The sequence below is a fragment of the Somniosus microcephalus genome, chromosome 11, assembly GCF_052327205.1.
Source record: "Somniosus microcephalus isolate GS21.2 chromosome 11, FLI_Smic_1.0, whole genome shotgun sequence".
NCBI lineage: Eukaryota > Metazoa > Chordata > Chondrichthyes > Squaliformes > Somniosidae > Somniosus > Somniosus microcephalus.
In genome coordinates, this window is record NC_140997.1 from 229,089,295 (window position 1) to 229,112,209 (window position 22,915).

Below are 22,915 nucleotides of genomic sequence, written 5' to 3' on the forward strand. Positions count from 1 at the left end.
GTAGGGGTAAAGAGTAGCTATTCAGACTGGTGGAAGGTGGGAAGTGGTGTTCCACAAGGATCAGTGCTGGGACCACTGTTGTTCACAATTTATATTAACGATTTAGACTTTGGAATCAAAAACACAATTTCTAAATTTGCGGACAACACCAATTTTTTTTTTTGGGGGGTGATAGTCAATACTGAGGAGGACTGCAACAAATTACAAGAAGACAATAATAAACTTGAAGAATAGGCATATAATTGGCAAATGAAATTCAACACAGATAAATGTGAGGTATTACATTTTGGTAAAGAAAATAGGGAGGTCACGTATTACTTGGAAAATAAGAATCTAAATGGGGTAGAGGAGCAAAGGGATCTCGGAGTACAAATACACAAATCACTAAAAGTATCAACACAGGTTAACAAGGCCATAAAAAAAGCAAACCAAGCACTAGGGTTTATTTCTAGAGGGATAGAATTGAAAAGTAGGGAAGTTATGCTAAACTTGTATCGAACCTTAGTTAGACCACACTAGGAGTACTGCGTACAGTTCTGGTCACCATGTTATAAAAAGGATATAGAGGCACTGGAGAGGGTGCAGAGAAGATTTACAAGGATGATACCAGAAATGCGAGGTATACCTATCAGGAAAGAATGAACAGGCTGGGTCTCTTTTCTGTTGAAAAGAGAGGGCTGAGGGGTGACCTAATAGAGGTCTTTAAAATTATGAAAGGTTTTGATAGAGTGGACACAGAGAGAGTGTTTCCACTTGTGGGGAAGAGCATAACTAGAGGCCATCAATATAAGATAGTCACCAAGAAATCCAATGGGGAATTCAGAAGAAACTTCTTTACCCAGAGAGTGGTGAGAATGTGGAACTCGTTACCACAGGGGGTTGAAGCGAATAGTATAGATGCATTTAAGGGGCGGTTAGATAAGCATATGAGGGAGAAGGGAATAGAGGGTTACGCTGATAGATTTAGATGAGGAAAGACGGGAGGAGGCTCGAGTGGAGCATAAACACCGGCATGGACTGGTTGGGCCGAATGGCCTGTTTCTGTGCCGTATATCCTATATAATCCTATGAAGAGGGGTGGGAGGAGGCTCGTGTGGGCCAGTTGGTCTGAATGGCCTGTTTTTGTGTTGTACAAGCTATGTAATTCTATGTACAGTACTGAGTAGAATCCACACGGGCCGACGCAGAAATTGTCCCACGTTCCTCAAATTCCAAGCTCTCTGTCAAACTTTCCATCTGCGTCTTAAGACTCTTGGGATTGTGGGTTGCTAAAAGTAAGTTTGTATACTCACGTTGGTTGACTGTACACTGCCATATTTCGCTCGAATCTTCGGCTCCTGGATTGTGGCGAGGTTGGTACCTGTTACAATGTGCGGTGTCCCACCACTTCACGTAGGGATGGAGGGAAAGAAATAGAGAGAGAAGAGAGAGAGAAAAATAGGTAAATTAGCTCGTGGATTGGAATTTTATTCAGCTTTCCCAAGCATGGGGGTCTTCATCTACCCCGACATACTCGCCGACTCCCACTTCTGTTCTGCAGGCAGACATTCCAGTCAGGAGGTTCTGTAGAAGGGTTTCTCCCTCCATGGATGTTGCCTGGCCTGCTGAGTTTTTCCAGCATTTTCTGTTGTTATTTCAGACATTCCCGTGAGTCCTGCTTGTCCACCACTACCTCATTCAAGGGGCCATTCTTCTCATACGAACCAGCATATTACCGTGGCTCAGTGGGTAGCAGTCTCTTGTCTGAGTCAGAAGTTTGTGGATTCAAGTCCCACTCCAGAGACTTGAGCGCAAAAATTAAGGCTGACTCTCCAGTGCGGTACTGAGGGAGTGCTGCACTGTCGGAGGTGCCGTCTTTCAGTTGAGACATTAAACTGAGGCGCCGTCTACCCTCTCAGGAGGATGTAAAAGATCCCATAGCACTATTTGAAGAGCAGGGGAGTTATCCCCTGTGTCCTGGGGCCAATATTTATCACTCAATCAACATCACCAATACAGATCATCGGGTCATTATCGCATTGCTGTTTGCAGGAGCTTGCTGTGCGCAAACTGGCTCCCGCGTTTCCGACATTACAACAGTGACTACACTTCAAAAAGTGCTTCATTGGTTGTAAAGCACTTTGGGGAGTCCTGAGGTGGTGAAATGGCGCAATAAAATTGTGTCAAGCTACTGGCCTGTGGGTGAAGGAAAGGATCCACTGCAGCGAAGCCCATCGTCACACAGGCTGCACACGGGTTAGAAATTCAACAAATCAGGCGCCAGCGAATCGGCAGCCCCGGTTAACACTCCCACATAGAAACATAGAAGATAGGAGCAGGAATAGGCCATTCGGCCCCTCGAGCCTGCTCCGCTATTCAATGCGATCATGGCTGATCATCCAAATTCAGTACCCTGTCCCTGCTTTCTCCCCATACCCCTTGATCCCTTTAGCCTTAAGAAATATACTCAACTCCATCTTGAATACATTTAATGAATTGGCCTCTACTGCCTTCTGTGGTAGAGAATTCCACAGGTTCACCACTCTCTGGGTGAAGAAATTCCTCCTAATTTCTGTCCTAAATGGCTTACCCCTTATCTTTAGACTGTGACCCCTGGTTCTGGACTCCCCGACCATCGGGAACATCCTTCCTGCATCTAGTCTGTCTAGTCCTGTTAGAATTTTATAAGTTTCAATAAGATCCCCTCTCATTCTTCTAAACTCCAGCGAGTACAAGCCCAATTGACCCAATCTCTCCTCATACGTCATTCCTGCCATCCCAGGTATCAGCCTGGTGAATCTTCGCTGAACTCCTTCCATGGCAAGAACATCCTTCCTCAGATAAGTTTCTTTCTCATTGAAGTCAACAGGAAAGAAAATTGGGCAGGGTGTAAAAGCAGGCTGCCATTCTGTGCTACTGTCCAACAACAACTTACATTTATATAGCGCCTTTAAGATAGTAAAACATCCCAAGACGCTTCACAGTAAGACAATAAAATTAGACACCAAGCCACATAAGGAGACATTAGGGCAGGTGACCAAAAGCTGGGTCAAAGAACTAGGTTTTAAGGAGCGTCTTTAAAGGAGGAGAGGTAGCGAGGCGGAGAGGTTCAGGGAGGGAATTCCAGAGCTTGGGGCCCAGGCAGGTGAAGGCACGGCCACCAATGAGCGATTATAATCAGGGATGCTCAAGAGGGCAGAATATGGGGAGCGCAGATATCTCGGGGGGTTGTGGGGCTGGAGGAGATTACAGAGATAGGGAGGGGCGAGGCCATGGAGGGATTTGAAAACAAGGATGAGAATTTTAAAATCGAGGCGCTGCTTAACCGGGAGCCAATGTAGGTCAGCGAGCACAGGGGGTGATGGGTGAACGGGACTTGGTGCGAGTTAGGACACAGGCAGCTGAGTTTTGGATGACCTCAAGTTTACGTAGGGTAGAACGTGGGAGGCCGGCCAGGAGTGCGTTGGAATAGTCGGAACAATGAGAATTAGGACAGAGGACCAAAAGCTTGGTCAAAAAGGTGGGTTTTAAGGAGCGTCTTAAAGGAGCAGAGAGAGTTGGAGGGCAATGTTCCCTCTAATTTTTTTTTGGGTGCGCGGTCCCGTTAACAGGCTGCGTGGCCCATTCAAAGTTTCACGCATGCGCAAAATTTCACACTTGAAAAGCCGGTCCCGGGCAGCGTGGGACTGGCAGACAGCCACGCAGCTTAGAGGGAAGGTTGGTAGAGAGGCGGAGAGATTTAGGGAGGGAATTCCAGAGCTTAGGGCCTCGGCAGCTGAAGGCACGGCCGCCAATGGCTGAGCAATTAAAATCAGGGATTCGCAAGAGGCCAGAATTGGAGGAGCGCTGATATCTCGGGGGCGGGGGGTTGTAGGGCTGGAGAAGGTTACATAGATAGGGAGGGGGCGAGGCTCTGGAGGGATTTGAAAACAAGGACGGGAATGTTAAAATCGAGGCGTTACCCAAGATGAATTTCTACCCACACACTCCGCAGCAGGTTTGATGCGTGATGATGCCAGCACCATGACAGCACCCACTCCACTGCCAGCTCCCACACCCAACCATCCCTGTGTCCTTTGGAGCAGCACCGACTGCTGCCAACTTCTGGCATTTATAAACTGGAGATTCGAATCATGGAATGATACAGCACAGAGGGAGGCCATTCGGCCCATCGCGCCTGTGCCGGCTCTTTGAAAGGGCTATCCAGTTAATCATCCTACTCCCCCTGCTCCTTCCCCAGAGCCCTGCAATTCTTTGCCCCTTCAAGCATTTATCCAATTCCTCTTTGAAAGTTACTATTGAATCTGCTTCCACCGCCCTTTCAGGCAGCGTGTTCCAGATCACAACAACTCGCTGCGTAATTCTTTTTTGGTCATGTCGCCTCTGGTGCATTTGAAAATTATCTTAAATCTGCAAAGAATTCCCTTCTCTGTCATTTTTCCCTGGTTTTTATTTTTATTTAAAGGAAGCGATGGCAGTCGTTGGGTATGGAACACTTGCCCACCTTTTCCCAGATTAAGATTTCCCATGGCAGGAGAAGCACAGTTGAATGAACTGCTTATATTCTTACTCTACAAGGCACGTTAACCCCAAACTCGTAACAGCACCCACTATCGCAGCAGCGTCCATACCCTCCAATTCCAACCCCTCTTTGAGTAAGTCACACACAGCATCCTGACTTCCTTCAATCGTCGCTGGGTCAAATTCCTGGAACTCCCTCCCTAACAGCACTGTGGGAGCACCTTCACCACACGGACTGCAGCGGTTCAAGAAGGCGGCTCACCACCACCTTCTCAAGGGCAATTAGGGATGGGCAATAAATGCTGGCCCTGCCGGCAACGCCCACAACCCGAGAATGAATAAAGCAAAAGATCAACTAATGACTATCCTCCATGGAATGGGCGGGAGTCTCTACAACAATGTATAATATAGTCCTGAAACATCTCCAACAGCTACAACTATGTATAACATAAGCCTGATACATCACTGAGCTCTACAACTATGTATGACAGAGTTTTGAATCATCTCTAATCTGTACAACAAAGTATAACATAAGCTTGAAACATGTCTAATCTCTGCTACAACGTATAGAGTTTTGGATTTTAAGGGAATCAAGTAATATGCTGATAGGGCGGGAAAGTGGAGTTGAGGTCAAAGATCAGCCATGATCTTATTGAATGGCGGAGCAGGCTCGAGGGGCCAAATGGCCGACTCCTGCTCCTAATTCTTATGTAAAGGGGATGGGCGGGGGGGGTGGGGCTGGAAAGAGAGAAGTCGTTGGTCGCGCTGACTTGGGAGTCCTCATGCCTAGGTCCTTGTCAACCCATAACCAAGCTCTTTGGGTTTAGGTACACGAGGGTGCCCTGAAGGGTAGTAGGCACTCTATAAACGGAAACAGAAGCTTGATCTGTGTAGGCTTCTCAGTCATCGGTTAGAAGGCTCGTAATGTCAGAATCCCAACAGAACAGAAAATGCCAATTGGAGCCGAATTATGGACAGTTTAGTGCGATTGCTCTGTGCGCATTAGGAATTCATTTGAAATTGTCCCAAAGTCGTTTTATATTACATAGAATTAGACAGAATCTACCGCAAGGAAACAGGCCATTCGGCCCAACAGGTCCGTGCCGGTGTTTCTGCTCCACACGAGCCTCCTCCCCCTCCTCTTCATCTCACCCCATCAGCACATCCTTTTATTCCCTTCTCCCTCATCTGTTTATCCAGCTTCCCCTTAAATGTATCTATACTATTTGCCTCAACCACTCCCTGTGGTAGCGAGTTCCACATTCTCACCACTCTCTGGGTAAAGAAGTTTCCCCTGAATTCCCTATTGGATTTTTAAGTGACTATCTTATATTTATGGCCCCTTGTTTTGAAAAGAAAAAAATAGGCAGGGCTATGAGGAAAGAGCAGAGTGGGGGTGGAGGAGTGAGACTAAGTTGGATGGCTCGCAGACACAGGCACGATGAAGCAGTCCTTGCCCGCATGCAACAAGACCTGGATGACGTTCAGGCTTGGGCTGATAAGTGGCAGGTAACATTCACACCACAGAAGTGCCAGGCAATGACTATCTCCAACAAGCGAGAGTCTAACCACCTCCCCATGACATTCAATGGCATTACCATCACCAAATCCCCCACCATCAATATACTGGGGGTCACCATTGACCAGAAACTTAACTGGACCAGCCACATAAATACTGTGGCAACAAGAGCAGGCCAGAGGCTGGGTATTCTGCAGCGAGTGTCTCACCTCCTGACTCCCCAAAGCCTTTCCACCATCTACAAGGCACAAGTAAGGAGCGTGATGGAATACTCTCCACTTGCCTGGGATGAGTGCAGCTCCGACAACACTCAAGAAGCTCGACACCATCCAGGAAAAAGTAGCCCACTTGATCGGCACCCCATCCACCACCTTAAACATTCAGTCCCTCCAGCACTGGCGCACCGTGGCTGCAGTGTGTACCATCTACAAGATGCACTGCAGCAACTCGCCAAGGCTTCTTCAGCGGAACCTCCCAAACCCACGACCTCTTCCACCTAGAAGGACAAGGGCAGCAGGCGCATGGAAACACCACCACCTCCAAGTTCCCCTCCAAGTCACACACCATCCTGACTTGGAAATATATCGGCCGTTCCTTCATCGTCGCTGGGTCAAAATCCTGGAACTCCCTCCCTAACAGCACTGTGGGAGTACCTTCACCACACGGACTGCAGCGGTTCAAGAAGGCGGCTCACCACCTCCTTCTCAAGGGCAATTAGGGATGGGCAATAAATGCTGGCCTTGCCAGCGACGCCCACATCCCATAAAAAAACAAATAAAAAAACATTTTTTTTTTAAATGGTCTCCTTTTCTGTGCTGTAAGATTCAGGAGTTTGGAAAGAGGAGGCCACGAGAACTTCAAGGTTGCAGACTTTTGAGAAAATGGGACATTTAAGATTTTAAAAGGCTCAATCTAACCTACTCAGCTAAAAAGAATCAAATTTAAATCAATTACTAATGCCCGATGCCCGTCTGTGAAGGGCCGTGAACAAAAAAAGACGACATTTATTCTGTTGTTTTTGCGAAGGATCTCTCAGAGCGCACCATTAGTTCATGAATAATTCCCCAATTCCACCGACCGCTTCCTCCCCTCAACGTAACACAAAATGACAGTGTCTGAAACCCAGGACTCTGACCGTGCCAAGTCAGCAGCTTGGCAAAGTGTGAGAACGCTGCCCGAGAAACCGCTTGCCACCCCCCCACCCCTCCCCGTCGTGCTGCAGTAACCCAGAGCCCACTACCGGTGCCCAACGCACTCGCCCCCTGCGCAGTAGGAACAAGAGGAGGTCCATTCAGCCCCTCGAGCCTGTCCCGCGATTCAATTAGATCATGGCTGACCTGTACCTTGACTCCGTTTACCCGCCTTAGCTCTAACACCAACGTTCCCGCTAAACTGCGCGGCAGTGTGGAGGTCCTGCGCAGGCCGCTCACCAGCTCTTATGAGGAGGAAACAGCGCGTGCGCGAAAATTTGAAGGGGCCGTGCAGTCAGTAAGGGGCCACGCATGAAAAAAAAATGAGGGGGAACATTGCTCTACATTCCTGGATACCCTTACCTCATAAAACCCTGTCACTCTCACAGGTTACTTAGGATTACATCGGATATATGGCACAGAAACAGGCCATTCGGCCCAACCAGTCCATGATGGCGTTTATGCTCCACTCGAGCCTCCTCCCATCTTTCCTCATCTAAATCTATCAGCATAACCCTCTATTCCCTTCTCCCTCATATGCTTGTCTAGCCTCCCCTTAAATACGTCTATACTATTCGCTTCAGCCACTCCCTGTGGTAGCGAGTTCCACATTCTCACCACTCTCTGGGTAAAGAAGTTTCTTCTGAATTCCCTATTGGATTTCTTGGTGACGATCTTCTATTGATAGCCTCTAGTTATGCTCTTCCCCACAAGTGGAAACACTCTCTCTGTATCCACTCTATCAAAACCTTTCATCATTTTAAAGCCCTCTATTAGGTCACCCCTCAGCCTTCTCTTTTCAAGAGAAAAAAGAGACCGAGCCTGTTCATCCTTTCCTGATAGGTATACCTCACATTTCTGGTATCATCCTTGTAAATCTTCTCTGCCCCCTCTCCAGTGCCTCTATATCCTTTGTATAATATGGCGACCAGGACTGTACGCAGTACTCCAAGTGTGGTCTAACTAAGGTTCGATACAAGTTTAGCTTAACTTCCCTAACTTTTCAATTCTATCCCTCTAGAAATAAACCCCAGTGCTCAGTCTTGAATCTTCAACTGTCCCCCAGCATCCACAGTCTTTTTGGGAGGAGAGAGTTTCAGACTTCCACTAACCTTTGTCTGTGGAAAAATTGCATCCTGATTTCACTCCTGAGTGGCCTGGTTCTAATTTTAAGATTCTGCCCCCTTGTTCTGGAATCCTTCAATTAATTTATGGTTTTGCTAAAAAAAAAAATTAACACATAGAGGAATGCATTTCAAAGGAATGCTCCTATACTGGGAGTTAGATATTCTCTCAATGCCTAGTGTGAAACAGAACTCAACAAATCAGGAGGAATCTGGAACGCTCTCCCCCAAAAGCTGTTGAGGCTGGGGGTGGGGGGGTTCAATAGAAAATTTCAAAATTGAGATTGATAGATTTTTGTTAGGCAAGGGTATTAGGAGCTCCGGAACCAAGGCGGGTAGGTGGAGTTGAGGTGCAGGTCAGTCGTGATCTCACTGAATGTTGGAGCGGGCTCCAGGGGCTGAATGGCCTCCTCCTGTTCCTACGTCCCACGTGTCGAGTTAGATGATATCAATCAAGGTAGTGGTGGGGTTGATGCAACTGCCCCTCTGCTTCTCTTTCCTCCCCCACCCCCCTCCCCCTCCCTCCCTCCCTCCCTCCAGAAAGAAAGACTTGCGTTTCTATGGCGCTTTTCACGGCCACCGGACGTCCCAAAGCTCTTTCTAGCCAATGAAGTACTTTTTGAAGTGTAGTCACTGTTGCAATGTAGGAAACGCGGCAGCGAATTTGCGCACAGCAAGCTCCCACAAGCAGCAATGTGAGAATGACCAGATAATCTGTTTTTAGTGATGTTGGTTGAAGGATAAATATTGGCCCAGGACACTGGGGCTAACTGCCCTGCTCTTCTTCGAAATAGTGGCCGTTGGATCTTTTACGCCCATCTGAGGGAAGGCAGGGCCTCGACTTAACATCTCATCCGAAAGATGGCACCTCTGACAGTGCTGCACTCCCTCAGTACTGCACTGAGAGCGTCAGCCTAGATTTTTGTGCTCAAGTCTCGGGAGTGGGGCTGGAACCCCCAGCATTCTGACTCAGAGGTGAGGGTGCTGCCCACTGAGCCACGGCTGACACAACAGGGTAGAGGAGAGGAAAATCCATCAATATTTATGCTCCTGATCACAATCCGTGGACTCTCTGCTGAAGAGTCCACAGGCACGGACGTCAGGCGAAGACTGGATCAGCCTCTCCCTTTCATATAGCTCGCCATCGAGGTTTACATACTCGCACAGGATTACTTCAGCGGAGGGGAGGCCTGTGCCAGCTTGTAGTGGTTGGCAGCACCCGCGTTCCTGAGTCGGAGGACTGAGGGCGCGAGCCCGCGTGTCCGGGGCTCTGGTGCGGTATCCAAGCGCTGGGAGAAGTTTGGCAATTTCAAACGAGACATCAAATTAATAACAGCCCATCTTCCCTATTTGAGTGGACATTGAAAAAAAAAGGCGACATGGGGACAACAGCAGATTCGGTGTTAGAGAAGGGCAGAATAATACAGCACAGAAGGAGGCCACTCAGCCCATCGTGCCTGTGCCGGCTCTTTGAAAGAACACTCCATTTAGCCCCACTCCCCCCCGCTCTTTCCCCCATAGCCCTACAAATTTCTCAAGTATTTATCCAATTCCCTTTTGAAAGTTACCATTGAATCTCTTCCACCGCCCTTTCAGGCAGCGCAATCCAATTCATAACTTGGAAGGAGGAAAAACTGCTGGGATATGGGGAAAGAGCGGGGGAGCGGGACTAACTGGATTGCTCTTCGAAAGAGCCGGCGCAGACTCGATGGGCCGAATGGCCTCCTTCTGTGCTGTGCTATTCTATGATGATAATTCGATATGTAAAAATAATTCTCCTCCTCTCGCCTCTGGTTCTTGGGCCAATCATCTTAAATCTGGTAACCGACCCTCCTGCCAGTGGAAACAGTTTCTCCTTATTTACTCTGTTACAGGAAACTTTGTGTTATCCGGAGGCGAACCGTCCGGCAAGCTCGAGCCACCGGCAAAAATCAGGAGCCGTTTTTTATTCTTTTCGTTTCTTTTCTTTGCTTTTTTTTTTGAACAGTCAAGCTCTGCAAGGTCTGTAGCTAAGCAACAGCTTCAGCTAGAGACGCTACAGAGATGCTTGCCGACTGTTTAGAGGCTGTTGCTAAGCAACAGGGTTTGTTGATTCACACGGAGATGAAAATTTCTGTGTTTCAACGTTAGCTCTGGAGTGTCCGGCAGTTTTGAGGGAACGGCAGTAGCTCGGTCCCGTCGGTGCCGGATAGCACAAAGTTTCCTGTAAAACCCTCCTCATAATTTTCAGTCGAAGGGCTTTCTTTACCCAAATCGACGCTGTGGCCTCTGGAACTACATCGGGGCAAGAATCGGCCCCTTGAGCAGAGAAAGGGAGGCTGAAGCCACGGCTGGTGCCCACCAAAACAAAAAAATCCTTGATCTCCAAGGCGGCTTACCTGGAAATGCTCCACTCGGGCTCGATTTTGGAGATGGTGGGATCATCTGTGTAGTTGTACTGCACGTTGGGGTTTAGCAGCTGAGCTCGGTTGATGTGGACTTTGATGGAAGCCGGGCCCGTTCCCTTTGTGGAGGCGGATGTCACACAGATGATCTCTCCTGAAGATCTCCTGAAGACAAGAATAGAGAAAAGCAACGGCGTCACTAAAATGCAAATTGATGGCATGAGGGTGAACCAACGACCAATGCACTGGAGTCATAAGAGTCGTAACGGCACAGAAGGAGGCCAATTGGCCCATCGAGTCCGTGCCGGCTCTCTGCAGAGCAATCCAGTCAGTCCCATTCCCCCGCTCTATCCCCGTAGCCCTGCAAGTCCATTTCCCTCAAGTGCCTATCCAGTCTCCCCTTGAAAACATTGAGTGTCTCCGCTTCCACCACTTCCGTCGGCAGCGAGTTCCAGGTCCTCACCACTCGCTGCGTACTAATGTTTTTCCTCACATCCCCCCTTGTATCTCTTGCCCAAAAACCTTAAATCTGTGTCCCCTAGTCCTTGTACCATCAGCTAGTGGGAACAGCCTTTCCCCGTCTAGCCTGTCCAAACCCGTCATAATCTTGTACACCTCGATCAAATCACCCCTCAACCTCCTTTGCTCTAATGAAAACAAATCCAGCTTCTCCAACCTGTCCTTGTAGCTAAGATCCCCCCATCCCCAGAGCCATTCTGGTAAATCTCCTCTGCACCCTCTCAAAGGCCTTCACATCCTTCCTAAAGTGTGGTGACCAGAACTGGACGCAATACTCCAGTTGTGGCCTAACCAGCGCTTTATAAAGGTTCAGCATAACTTCTCTACTTTTGTACTCAATACCTCTATTTATGAAGCCCAAGATCCCATATGCTTTTTAACCACTCTCTCAATATGTCCCGCCACCTTCAGGGACCTATTGCATTGCCTGAAGCAGATTCAACAGTAACTTTCAAAAGGGAATTGGATAAATACTTGAAAAGGAAAAACTTGCTGGGCTAGACAGAGCCTGCCTCTTTGTAAATGACCAGGGCCTTGCTGAGAATAATTTTTAATTGTATTTTCTATTTTTACCTTTTGAATTGGCAAATGCCGCTTTCTCCAACGTAAGCCTCCACGGAACTGCCAGCATCGAGATGCACCCCCACAATCGTCACTTGACTGCCTCCTGACACAGGTCCCTGGGAAGGTATCACCTTGTTAAACCTCGGAGTCTGTGGGGGGGAGAAAAAAGTGTTGATATTAGTAACAGATTGATGCACCAGGAGGCAGAAACAGAGAGAAAAATACAGTGCGAGAGACAGACTGTGTGTGTGCGTGTGTGTGCGTGTGCGTGTGTGAGAGCAAGAAAGACAGACTGTGCGTGTGTGAGAGAGAGAAAGAGTGTGTGTGTGTGTGTGTATGTGTGTGAGAGCGAGAAAGACAGACTGCGCGTGTGTGAGAGAGAGAAAGAGTGTGTGTGTGTGAGAGAGAGAGAGAGAGGGCAGAGCAGGAACAAGGAAGCAAAGTAGAGAGTGGGCGAGAGTATGAACGAGAATGAAAGATACACAGACACACACATAGAAAGAACGAACTTGCATTTCTATCGCGCCTTTCACAACCTCAGGACATCCCAAAGCACTTTACAAACAATGAAGTACTTTTGAAGTGTAGTCACTGTTAATGTAAGGAAATGCGCACAGCAAGCTCCCACAAACAGCCATGTGATAATGACCAGATAATCTGTTTTAGTGATGTTACTGAGGGATAAATATTGGCCCAGGATACCAGGGATAACACCCCTGATCTTCGAATAGTGCCATGGGATCTTTTACGTCCACCTGAGGGAGCAGACAGGACCTTCGTTTAATGTCTCGTCCGAAAGACAGCACCTCCGACAGTGCAGCACTCCCTCAGCACTGCACTGGAGTGTCAGCCTAGATTTATGTGTTCAAGTCTCTGGAATGGGACTTGAACCCACAACCTTCTGACTCAGAGGCGAGTGTGCTGCCCACTGAGCCACTGCCGAACAGGTTTGATGATTAACCCTTTCAGCGGCGGCGGTGCTGAGGCCAACTGTAGCACCTTCAGCCGAGATAAACGAACTCAACACCAACTGGGACCCTTCTTGGTCGGGAGCGCTCAGTGCTGCTCCATGCACGACGGCCCCTCATTAAACTACCCGTGTCGTTCCTCAGGTAGGCGAGGCACAGACAGAGAGAGGGCCGCCCTTTGAGCGGGTGCACATATTGCAGCCGACAGACAGTAATCTCGCTGAAAGAAAAGGGACACAAGAATTCAAAGACGTGCTCTTGTTTCTCGATTGGACTCTTACCACGAAGGTGAAGGGCTCGGATGAGACGGCTCGGTAATCATCGTTGCAGTCCACGACGCAGACCTCCACGAATCCTCGGTCAGCTGTTTGAGGTGCAGCCTGCTCCATATCGCAGACAATCCTGCAGATCACAGTTGATAAGCACCCATTATTGGTTTCCAGCACAGCGTCACATCCTAGATTGTGTAGAATGGGCCGATACTCTCTGGAGTTTAGAAGAATGAGAGGTGATCTCATTGAAACATATAAGATTCTGAGGGGGGATGGCCAGGGTAGATGCTGAGAGGTTGTTTCCCCCTGGCTGCAGAGTCTAGAACTCGGGGGCATAGTCTCATGATAAGGGGTCGGCCATTTAGGATTGAGATGAGGAGGAATTTCTTCACTCGGAGGGTGGTGAATCTTTGGAATTCTCTACCCCAGAGGGCTGTGGAGGCTCAGTCATTGAGTATATTCAAGGCTGAGATCGATAGATTTCTGGACTCTAAAGGAATCAAGGGATATGGGGATCGGGCGGGAAAGTGGAGTTGAGGTCGAAGATCAGCCACGATCTTATTGAATGGTGGAGCAGGCTCGAGGGGCCGTGTGGCCGACTCCTGCTCCTAATTGTTATGTTCTTATGTTGAGAGGGACAATCTTTTGACTGAACCCAAACGATTCATACTCAAAGTCCAGGCATCCTCCCCCACCCCTCCTAGTTTTAAATGCATTTCCCTTTCAAGGCTTCAACCTTCCCAATGTTGTACATGTACCCATTTTTTCCACTACCCCCACCACCCCACCTCTTTTTATAAATTGGGTTGGGGAATTCTGTGCGCCGCAAGATGAGGGCTGTTAGTGCTGGGGAATGGAAACATCCCCATTATAGCCTCTCATTGTTGGCATTAATATTCCAGGGCAGGTACAGCATGGGTTAGATACAGAGTAAAGCTCCCTCCACACTGTCCCATCAAACACTCCCAGGGCAGGTACAGCACGGGTTAGATACAGAGTAAATCTCACTCTACACTGTCCCATCAAATACTCCCAGGGCAGGTACAGCACGGGTTAGATACAGAGTAAAGCCCCCTCTACACTGTCCCATCAAACACTCCCAGGGCAGGTACAGCATGGGTAAGATACAGAGTAAAGCCCCCTCTACACTGTCCCATCAAACACTCCCAGGGCAGGTACAGCACGAGTTAGATACAGAGTAAAGCTCCCTCTACACTGTCCCATCAAACACTCCCAGGGCAGGTACAGCACGGCTTAGATACAGAGTAAAGCTCCCTCTACACTGTCCCATCAAACACTCCCAGGGCAGGTACAGCACGGGTTAGATACAGAGTAAAGCTCCCTCTACACTGTCCCATCAAACACTCCCAGGGCAGGTACAGCACGAGTTAGATACAGAGTAAAGCTCCCTCTACACTGTCCCATCAAACACTCCCAGGGCAGGTACAGCACGGCTTAGATACAGAGTAAAGCTCCCTCTACACTGTCCCATCAAACACTCCCAGGGCAGGTACAGCACGGGTTAGATACAGAGTAAAGCTCCCTCTACACTGCCCCATCAAACACTCCCAGGTCAGGTACAGCACGGGTTAGATACAGAGTAAAGCTCCCTCTACACTGTCCCATCAAACACTCCCAGGGCAGGTACAGCACGGCTTAGGTCCAGAGTAAAGCTCCCTCTACACTGTCCCATCAAACACTCCCAGGTCAGGTACAGCACGGGTTAGATACAGAGTAAAGCTCCCTCTACACTGTACCATCAAACACTCCCAGGGCAGGGACCGCACGGGTTAGATACAGAGTAAAGCTCCCTCTACACTGTACCATCAAATACTCCCAGGGCAGGTACAGCACAGGTTAGATACAGAGTAAATCTCCCTCTACACTGTCCCATCAAACACACCCAGGGCAGGTACAGCACGGGGTAGATACAGAGTAAAGCTCCCTCTACACTGTCCCATCAAACACTCCCAGGGCAGGTACAGCATGGGTTAGATACAGAGTAAAGCTCCCTCTACACTGTCCCATCAAACACTCCTAGGGCAGGTACAGCACAGGTTAGATACAGAGTAAAGCTCCCTCTACACTGTCCCATCAAACACTCCCAAGGCAGGTACAGCATGGGTTAGATACAGAGTAAAGCTCCCTCTACACTGTCCCATCAAACACTCCCAGGGCAGGTACAGCACGGGTTAGATACAGAGTAAAGCTCCCTCTACACTGTCCCATCAAACATTCCCAGGGCAGGTACAGCACGGGTTAGATACAGAGTAAAGCTCCCTCTACACTGTCCCATCAAACATTCCCAGGGCAGGTACAGCACGGGGTTAGATACAGAGTAACGCTCCCTCTACACTGTCCCATCAAACACTCCCAGGGCAGGTACAGCACGGGTTAGATACAGAGTAAAGCTCCCTCTACACTGTCCCATCAAACATTCCCAGGGCAGGTACAGCAGGGGGTTAGATACAGAGTAAAGCTCCCTCTACACTGACAACGACCTATCTGAATCTCAAGCTCGGAGGCGTGTTACTTATACAACCAAAGAGATATTTTCTGATTTCCCACAACGGGCATGCTTGACCTCCGAGCGAGATTGGCAGATGATGCTGATTTTGGGGTAGCTTTGCATTGGGTCATATTCGGTTGGAACTGGATTGACCCCGTCTAAATTTATTTCATGTGGGATCCCTTCATCTTCAGCTGACAGAATCGACATTCATCGCCATGAGTCTGGGCTGGATTCGAGTGCAGCTTCCAGAGGATCATTTTCACTTTCATTCCATCTATTTTTTTTTTGAAGTTGGCCCCGAGACGATCTTTAGAGCGAGGAAGGTTTGGAGCAGAATTGCTGCACCGCGGGTAACATTTTCACCTGGTATGACACTAACACCACCTCCAGCGCCAAGAAATCAAGAATAGCTTGTGTTGGCACTCGTGAGTGCAGACCGTGCATTTCCTACCCTCCCTTTCCCACCTCCAAAGCAACAGCAAGTAAGTGTTCAAGCAAACGAGTTGTTGAGTTTTCTCCTTTATTAATCGTTCCCAACCCACGCACCTCCAGCAGCTCAGAGGGTGGCCCAGATGCCTCCCCCCCTCACCAGGCCTCAGCTCATGCCACCCTTCGACTCATTAAAGACACCCTATCCATTTTCTTCCCTGTTCTTCCCTCTTTTGTTATTTGCTCGTCAAGCCTCCGCTAGGCCGCTCTCTGTATCGGAGTGGCTTGGATTGGGAAACTCCTAGAGAGACCAAACTACCATCACCCACTGTCAAAGCGGCGTGATGCTCCAATGCACTGTGCCCTGATACTGACCCTTGCCAAGCACTTGCTTCATTCAACGAGGCCTCTGGAACCCAACAGCAGTGCCAGTCGGCCTGCCATACCCCAGGGCAGTGCTGATGACTGACGAGCCCACTGGTCCCATTAATAGGGCTCGGGGGGAATTGACCTATCGGTGGGGTGGAGGGAGGGGGGTGGTGGGGGTGCAGAAATGGGAGTTTCTTCCCACTCTTGCTCCAGCTAATTCTACAAGCCAGTGCCCCAACGGGTAGAGTGTGTCAGCCCCGTGCAATCAGTGGGAAGGTTAGCAGCGCGCTACGCTGGCAGGCTGCGCGGTTTTAATGGTTTGATCTTCAACATTACCCCTTTGGGTCCCTACGCCTTGGCTCCAATGTTCCTCATAATGTTTTTTTGGGTGTGCGGCCCCTTTAAGGGTCTGCGGGACCCATTCACGGTTTCACACATGCGCGAAACTAAAGACTGGGAAAGCCAGTCACGCGCTGCGCAGGACCGGCAGAGAGCTGTGTGGCCGCACAGCTTCGAGGGAACGGTGCTTGGCTCTTGTGCCTAAATCTCTCTGAAATTAGCCGAATAAATTGGGTCCCCAGAAAGAACAACTGCATTCCATATCTGGCCAACGGAAAATCTGCCTGACCAAAAAAACCCAAATAAGCACAACCGGGTAAGATTGGCATCCAAGCCTCCAAATCTGGGTCTCAGTTAGTTTGCTTGAGGGGCAAGTACTGTGCCTCAAAGCGATCGAGTATGACATGGTTCTACACACTTACTGCTCAGCGCTGATGTACTCCTCTAGAATGGGATTGCACCGGACTCTCCCGACGTGCACCCCGTAACGGATTTCGGAGAACGTCAGGCCCAGATTCACTCCAGTGATGGTCAACCTGGTTCCTCCTTCCTTGGGGCCGGTCTCCGGTACCAACTGTAAAGAGAAGAACACAACGTGTTGAGAATCTAGCCCGGAGAGCAAGGGAGCCTTTGGCAGACCACACAAGCACGTGAACACCATGCGCCATCCTCTCCGTCCGCACTACAGCGGAACCTCCATGTTCCTATCAGGGTTAAATGTAAGAAGTCACACAACACCAGGTTATAGTCTAACAGTTTTATTTGAAATCACAAGCTTTCGGAGCGCTGCTCCTTCGTCAGGTGGGGAGAGGAGAGATTGAGCCTAGACTCTCAGAGTTTAGAAGAATGTGAGGTGATCTTATTGAAACATACAAGATTCTGAGGGGGATTGACAGGGTAGATGCTGAGGTTGTTTCCCCCTGGCTGGAGAGTCGAGAACTAGGGGGCATAGTCTCAGGATAAGGGGTCGGTCATTTAGGGCTGAGATGAGGAGGAATGTCTTCACTCAGAGGGTTGTGAACCTTGGAATTCTCTACCCAGAGGGCTGTGGATGCTGAATCGTTGAATATATTTAACGCTGAGATCGATAGATTTAAGGACTCTAGGGGAATCAAGGGATGTGGAGACCAGGCGGGAGAGTGGAGTTGAGGTTGAAGATCAGCCATGATCTTATTGAATGGTGGAGCAGGCTCGAGGGGCTGAATGGCCGACTCCTGCTCCTAATTCTTATGTTCCACCATAACTGAAGGGTCCCCCATTGGCGGATAATGGAACCTGGAGGATAATCGAGAGTCCCGATATTTCGGCCCCCCCCCCACCCAGAGACAATGAAGGATCGGCCAATATATTTCCAAGGTGTGTGACTTGGAGGGAAACTTGGAGGTGCTGGTGTTCCCATGCGCCTGCTGCCCTTGTCCTTCTAGGTGGCAGAGGTCTAGGATCCTCAATAAGAAGGATGGTTAATACCAGTGATTAGATGAAACAATACACAGCTAAAGTAAAACAAAATTTCGATATTTGCACATCGCAAAAAAAAATGTGCAGCACAAGTAGTGTGTCAGGAGCCGGCTGATTTGTACATCACTGACAGTTTAATGAAATAGAAGAGAAACTCACTGAGCGCGGCATCAGTCACAACAAAGAGCCAGGCTGACAGGAAACGCCCGCATTCTTGATGGAGGTTCAAAGACTCTCTTAGACAAGCAAGGTGCTTCCTTCACCGCCAGCTTTAAGCTGCCAGGCAGGCATGAGACTAACAGCAAACCTTGCAAATCATTATTTTTTGAATAAAAGGAGCGTTGGCGGCAAGACTGACCTTTGCCCAAAAGCTACGCAGGAATCGAGTCTCGGGGGGTGGCGGGTGGTGGACGTAATGTGGCGGGGACTGGGCGATGCTGTGAGTTGGGACACTGGCCTTTCCCCTTTGGTACCTGGTTTCAAAGCAAGCCCGGAATGCCTGCATCAAAGCTCCCCTCACACCCCCCTCCCCCCCTTCCCCAGATCAGAAGATCACAAGATAAATCGAGATGAAGACACTCATGCAGTCCCATCTCCGCTCATCTGTTCAGACAGAACTCTGCAATCTCTTGTCCTCTTCCCCGCCTCCACCCCAATCATGGGGATTTGATTCTTCCTTAAATTATTTGCGGTTTTTGTTTTTAATAATTCATCCGGCTGTGCGTATCTCAACACATGAGCTCACAGTGACTTTGCGCAGTTCCAAAGGAGTATGGTCCCACAGCACAAATTGGACACCAAGATGCCAATCTCACTCAGGGAGGTGTCTACAAGGACACAGATACAGCAGGAGCTTTCTCCACATGGCATTCCGTGAGCTGAACATCCTGTCATTACTGAGCAGTCAGATCGGGGATTTGCAAAGGATCATTTACCACAAATGACTTGAAGTCCAGGGGAGCAATCCTAATATGGCGACAGCCAGCGTGCAAAAAAACAAGTCTGTTTCAATTTGGATTGCCTTGTTGAAACTGTACAAAAGCATAACTGTGTTAAAAAGTCAAGTGTGAACCCTGTCGGACACCAAAACGTGACCTCTACTCGTGGAACTGGTCAATTGACATGGAAAGAAAGAACAGACTTGCATTTCTATAGCACCTTACACGCCCTCAGGATGTCCCAAAGCACTTTACAGCCAATGGAGTACTTTTTGAAGTGTAGTCACTGTTGTAATGTCGGAAACGCGGCAGCCAATTTGTGCACAGCAAGCTCCCACAAACAGCAATGTGATAATAACCAGATATTCTGTTTTCGTGATGTTGATCAAGGGATAAATATTGGCCCCAGGACACCGGGGTGAACTCCCCTGATCTTCTTTGAAATAGTGGCCGGGGGATCTGTTACGTCCACCTGAGAGAGCAGGTGGGCCTCGGTTTAATGTCTCATCCAAAAGACGGTGCCTCCGACAGTGCAGCACTCCCTCAGTACTGCCCTGGAGTGTCAGCCTGGATTTTGTGCTGAAGCAGACCAGGTCTCTTGTTTCTGATGGCCTCTCTCTAATGAGTTTCAAACGTCTGAGTGGCAAAGAATTCCACTAATGTCCATGAACTTGGGACATTTCATCAGCAAAATATCTGAAGGTAAACATATTGGAGAGCACAACCTGACCGGTTATGGAACTTTGAAAGGATTCACATGTCATCCCTTCGCCACTTCTCTCTTGTACGATACGATCTGTGGAACTGCCCATGGCTGACCACTTTTCATACCTGAGCGTCACCTTGCAGTGACTACTCTCACATAGTCCTCACATCATGCATCACGCCACTGCTGAGAAAGCAGGCAAGTGCTCTGGCCAGTGCTCCGCAGGAAGTGGCCGCGGATGGGGAAGAGTAGCTCGATGGCAAACAGCAATCTATCTTATTCTCTTTCTTTCCTCTGCGCTCTCCTTTTTCTCTAGTTCGCTATCTCGCTCTCTTTTTCTCACACTCATTCTCTCCCCTGCTCTCTCTCGCTCTCTCTCCTGTTCATTCTCCTGCTCTCTCGCTTTTTCCTCGCTCACTCGTGCTCTCTATCTCACGCGCGCTTTCTCTCTCGTGCTCGCTTGCGCTCTCGCTTGCACTTTCTCCGGTTCTCTCGCTCGCTCTCCTGTTCATTCTCCTGCTCTCTCGCTCTCTCGTGTTCTCTTGCGCTCTTGCTCTCTTGGCTTCGCTCGCACTCTCTCGGCTTCGCTCGCACTCGCTCTCTTCCTCACTCTTTTCCCCCCTCTCTTTCTATCTCATATTCCGTCTTTCTCTCTGCACGCTATGAGGAAGCATCTGATATCCGCTCATCACCATTATGCCTGTGACAGTGTGGCTGAAATGGGGAATTCTAACCCCTGCCCGCCCCCGCTATGCTGTGCCACCTTGCCAGTGCCCTCTGCGTTTTCCAGTGAAGAATTCCAGCACTCTACTACTGGAGGTACCACGCCATCCCTCAACAGATGTACGGTGAAGTGGGACTTAAGTGCATCGTACACCTCACTTGTAGGGCGAACGGGCCCTGTCTTGTTGAATTAGTGCTTCAGCGCAGTGGCTCTAGTTCTCTCTTATCTAGAGTTACGAGAGGCAGCACAGCTCCTGACTCGCAGGATGCAGCTGTATGTCACATGAATACTTGGCGTTAAAAGCGATGTAAAATTACCTATAATTATACCATTATTGTTATTACGAGGCCGTTACAGTACTGCTCATCAGTCATAATATTTGTTTTGTCAAGCTACACCTGTCTTTCCATTATGAATAATTCTGTTTAATGAATCACGTTACCATACATCTCAGTAACCATGACACTTCAAATAAACCAAAGCCATCTCGCCTGACAGGGAGAGCAACGAGGGATTGGTTACAGGAGGGAAGGACCCCAGGAATCCAGACCTGGCTTTGGACTTCACTGTGTCCAAACCGATTGGCAATCCCTGCCAGATATAGCAGATGCCCATAGCTTGGATCATTGCTTCCCTATCTGGGGGAGCTCAGCGAGCACCTCGTTCTGAATCCTGGCTTGGCTACAAGGTGACTTGCCAATCCTCTCCCTGGCCTCCAATCCCTTCCTCCTCTCAGCTTCTTTCTCTTTAAATCTCTCTCCATTTTTATTTCTCTCTCTATCGCTCTTTCTCTTTGTCTCTCTCTCTTCAATCTCGATTGTTTCCTGCCCTTGAATTTTCTTTTAAAAAAAGCATGTTTCAATTCTTAATTGACTTAATTGACTCTAAGTTGTGTGACAGGAACTGTCAGAAACTGTAGCCTAGGTGCCTGAAAGGGCCTGCCTCTCTCTCTCTCTCTCTCACTCTCTATCTGACTGTGTGTGTGTGGGTGTGTGAGACTGTCTGGGTGTGTGTGTGTGTGTGTGTGTGTGTGTGTGTGTGTGTGTGTGTGTGTGTGTGTGTGTCTGACTGGGTCTATCTGTGTGTCTGACGGTCTGGGGGTGTGTGTGTGTCTGACTGTCTGGGTCTGTGAGTGTGTCTGACTGTCGGGTGTGTGTGTGTGTGTGTGACTCTCTGTGTGTGTGTCTGACTGTGTGTGTGTGTGTGTGTGTGTGTGTGTGTGTGTCTGACTGTCTGGGTGTGAGTGTAAGTGTGTGTCTGTGTCTGACTGGGTGTGAGTGTGTGTCTGTGTCTGACTGTCTGGGTGTGATTGTGTGTCTGTGTGTGCCTGTGTCTGACTGTCTGGGTGTGAGTGTGCACCCGCTCCAAGTCTGTATGGAACATCTGAGGGGGTGGAAAACTGGTAGGTGTGAATCAACTGTTGTACCCCTGCCTGTGTAATCGGAGCACCACCAATCCAATAAATTTTAAGCAGCGTCCCTGAAAGCATGGCCGTGGTATGTGTTGTGTTTACTTGGTTCAATTTGTAAGCTTCCATTGATATGGCACCTTGGGTTATGTCCAAAGGATGTCCCAAAGTGCTTCATATAATGAGTTACTGTTGTTATGTAGGCAAATGAGGCAGTCAACTAGCACACAGCAAGATCCCACGTACAGCAAATGAGATGAATAATCCGTTAATCTGGTGGGGGTGCGGGGAGGGAATGTTGGCCAAGTCACTGGGAGAACAAAAATCGACACCGAGCCACATAAGCAGATATTAGGACTGGTGACTAAAAGCTTGTCCGAAGAGGTAGGTTTTGAGGAACATCTTAAAAGGAGGAGAGAGGTAGAGAGGAGGAGAGGTTTAGGGAGGGAATTCCAGAGCTTGGGGCCTAGGCAGCTGAAGGCACCAGGCAACTGGCCTCAGTTCAACACCTCATCCTGAAAGATGACACCTCCAACATCGCAGCATGACCTCAGCAGCACGCTGGAGTGTCAGCTTAGCTGTCGAGCTGAATTGGGACTTGAACCCACCCTCAATCACTGCTGCTTCTGCTGTTTAGCATGCATGTAGTCCTGTGTTGCAGCTTCCCCAGGTTGGCACCTCATTTTTAGGTACGCCTGGTGCTGCTCCTGACATGCTCTTCTACACTCCTTATTGAACCAGGGTTGGTCCCCTGGCTTGATGGTAATGGTAGAGTGAGGGATATGCCGGGTGATATACCTATCAATTCAGTTCATGAAAAGCGACGAGTTAAGTTAGTAACTATAGGTTTTTATTGGCTAAATAACAGAGCCCACCCTCGTGGGTGATCGGATCCAACAAGGAGGAATACCAGCCAGTCGACCACCTTTATACCTGGGCAAGCAGGCGGAGCCATGGGCGGAGTCAGCTGTGGTCAGCCCAGGTATAACAGC

At 49.0% G+C, this 22,915-nt stretch overlaps 1 protein-coding gene across 1 annotated transcript in view; it reads right to left on the reverse strand.

The window, feature by feature from the left end:
* LOC147111318 (plexin-A1-like) overlaps positions 1 to 22,915 on the reverse strand; it is a 616,616-nt gene that overhangs the window by 119,810 nt on the left and 473,891 nt on the right. The window contains exons 13-17 of the mRNA XM_086002083.1: positions 17,112 to 17,263; positions 13,050 to 13,170; positions 11,810 to 11,949; positions 10,712 to 10,882; positions 1,293 to 1,386 (exon numbers count right to left, since the gene is read on the reverse strand). Coding sequence (XP_085858209.1) covers positions 1,293 to 1,386; positions 10,712 to 10,882; positions 11,810 to 11,949; positions 13,050 to 13,170; positions 17,112 to 17,263 — 678 coding nt within the window. The remainder of the gene's footprint in view (positions 1 to 1,292; positions 1,387 to 10,711; positions 10,883 to 11,809; positions 11,950 to 13,049; positions 13,171 to 17,111; positions 17,264 to 22,915) is intronic.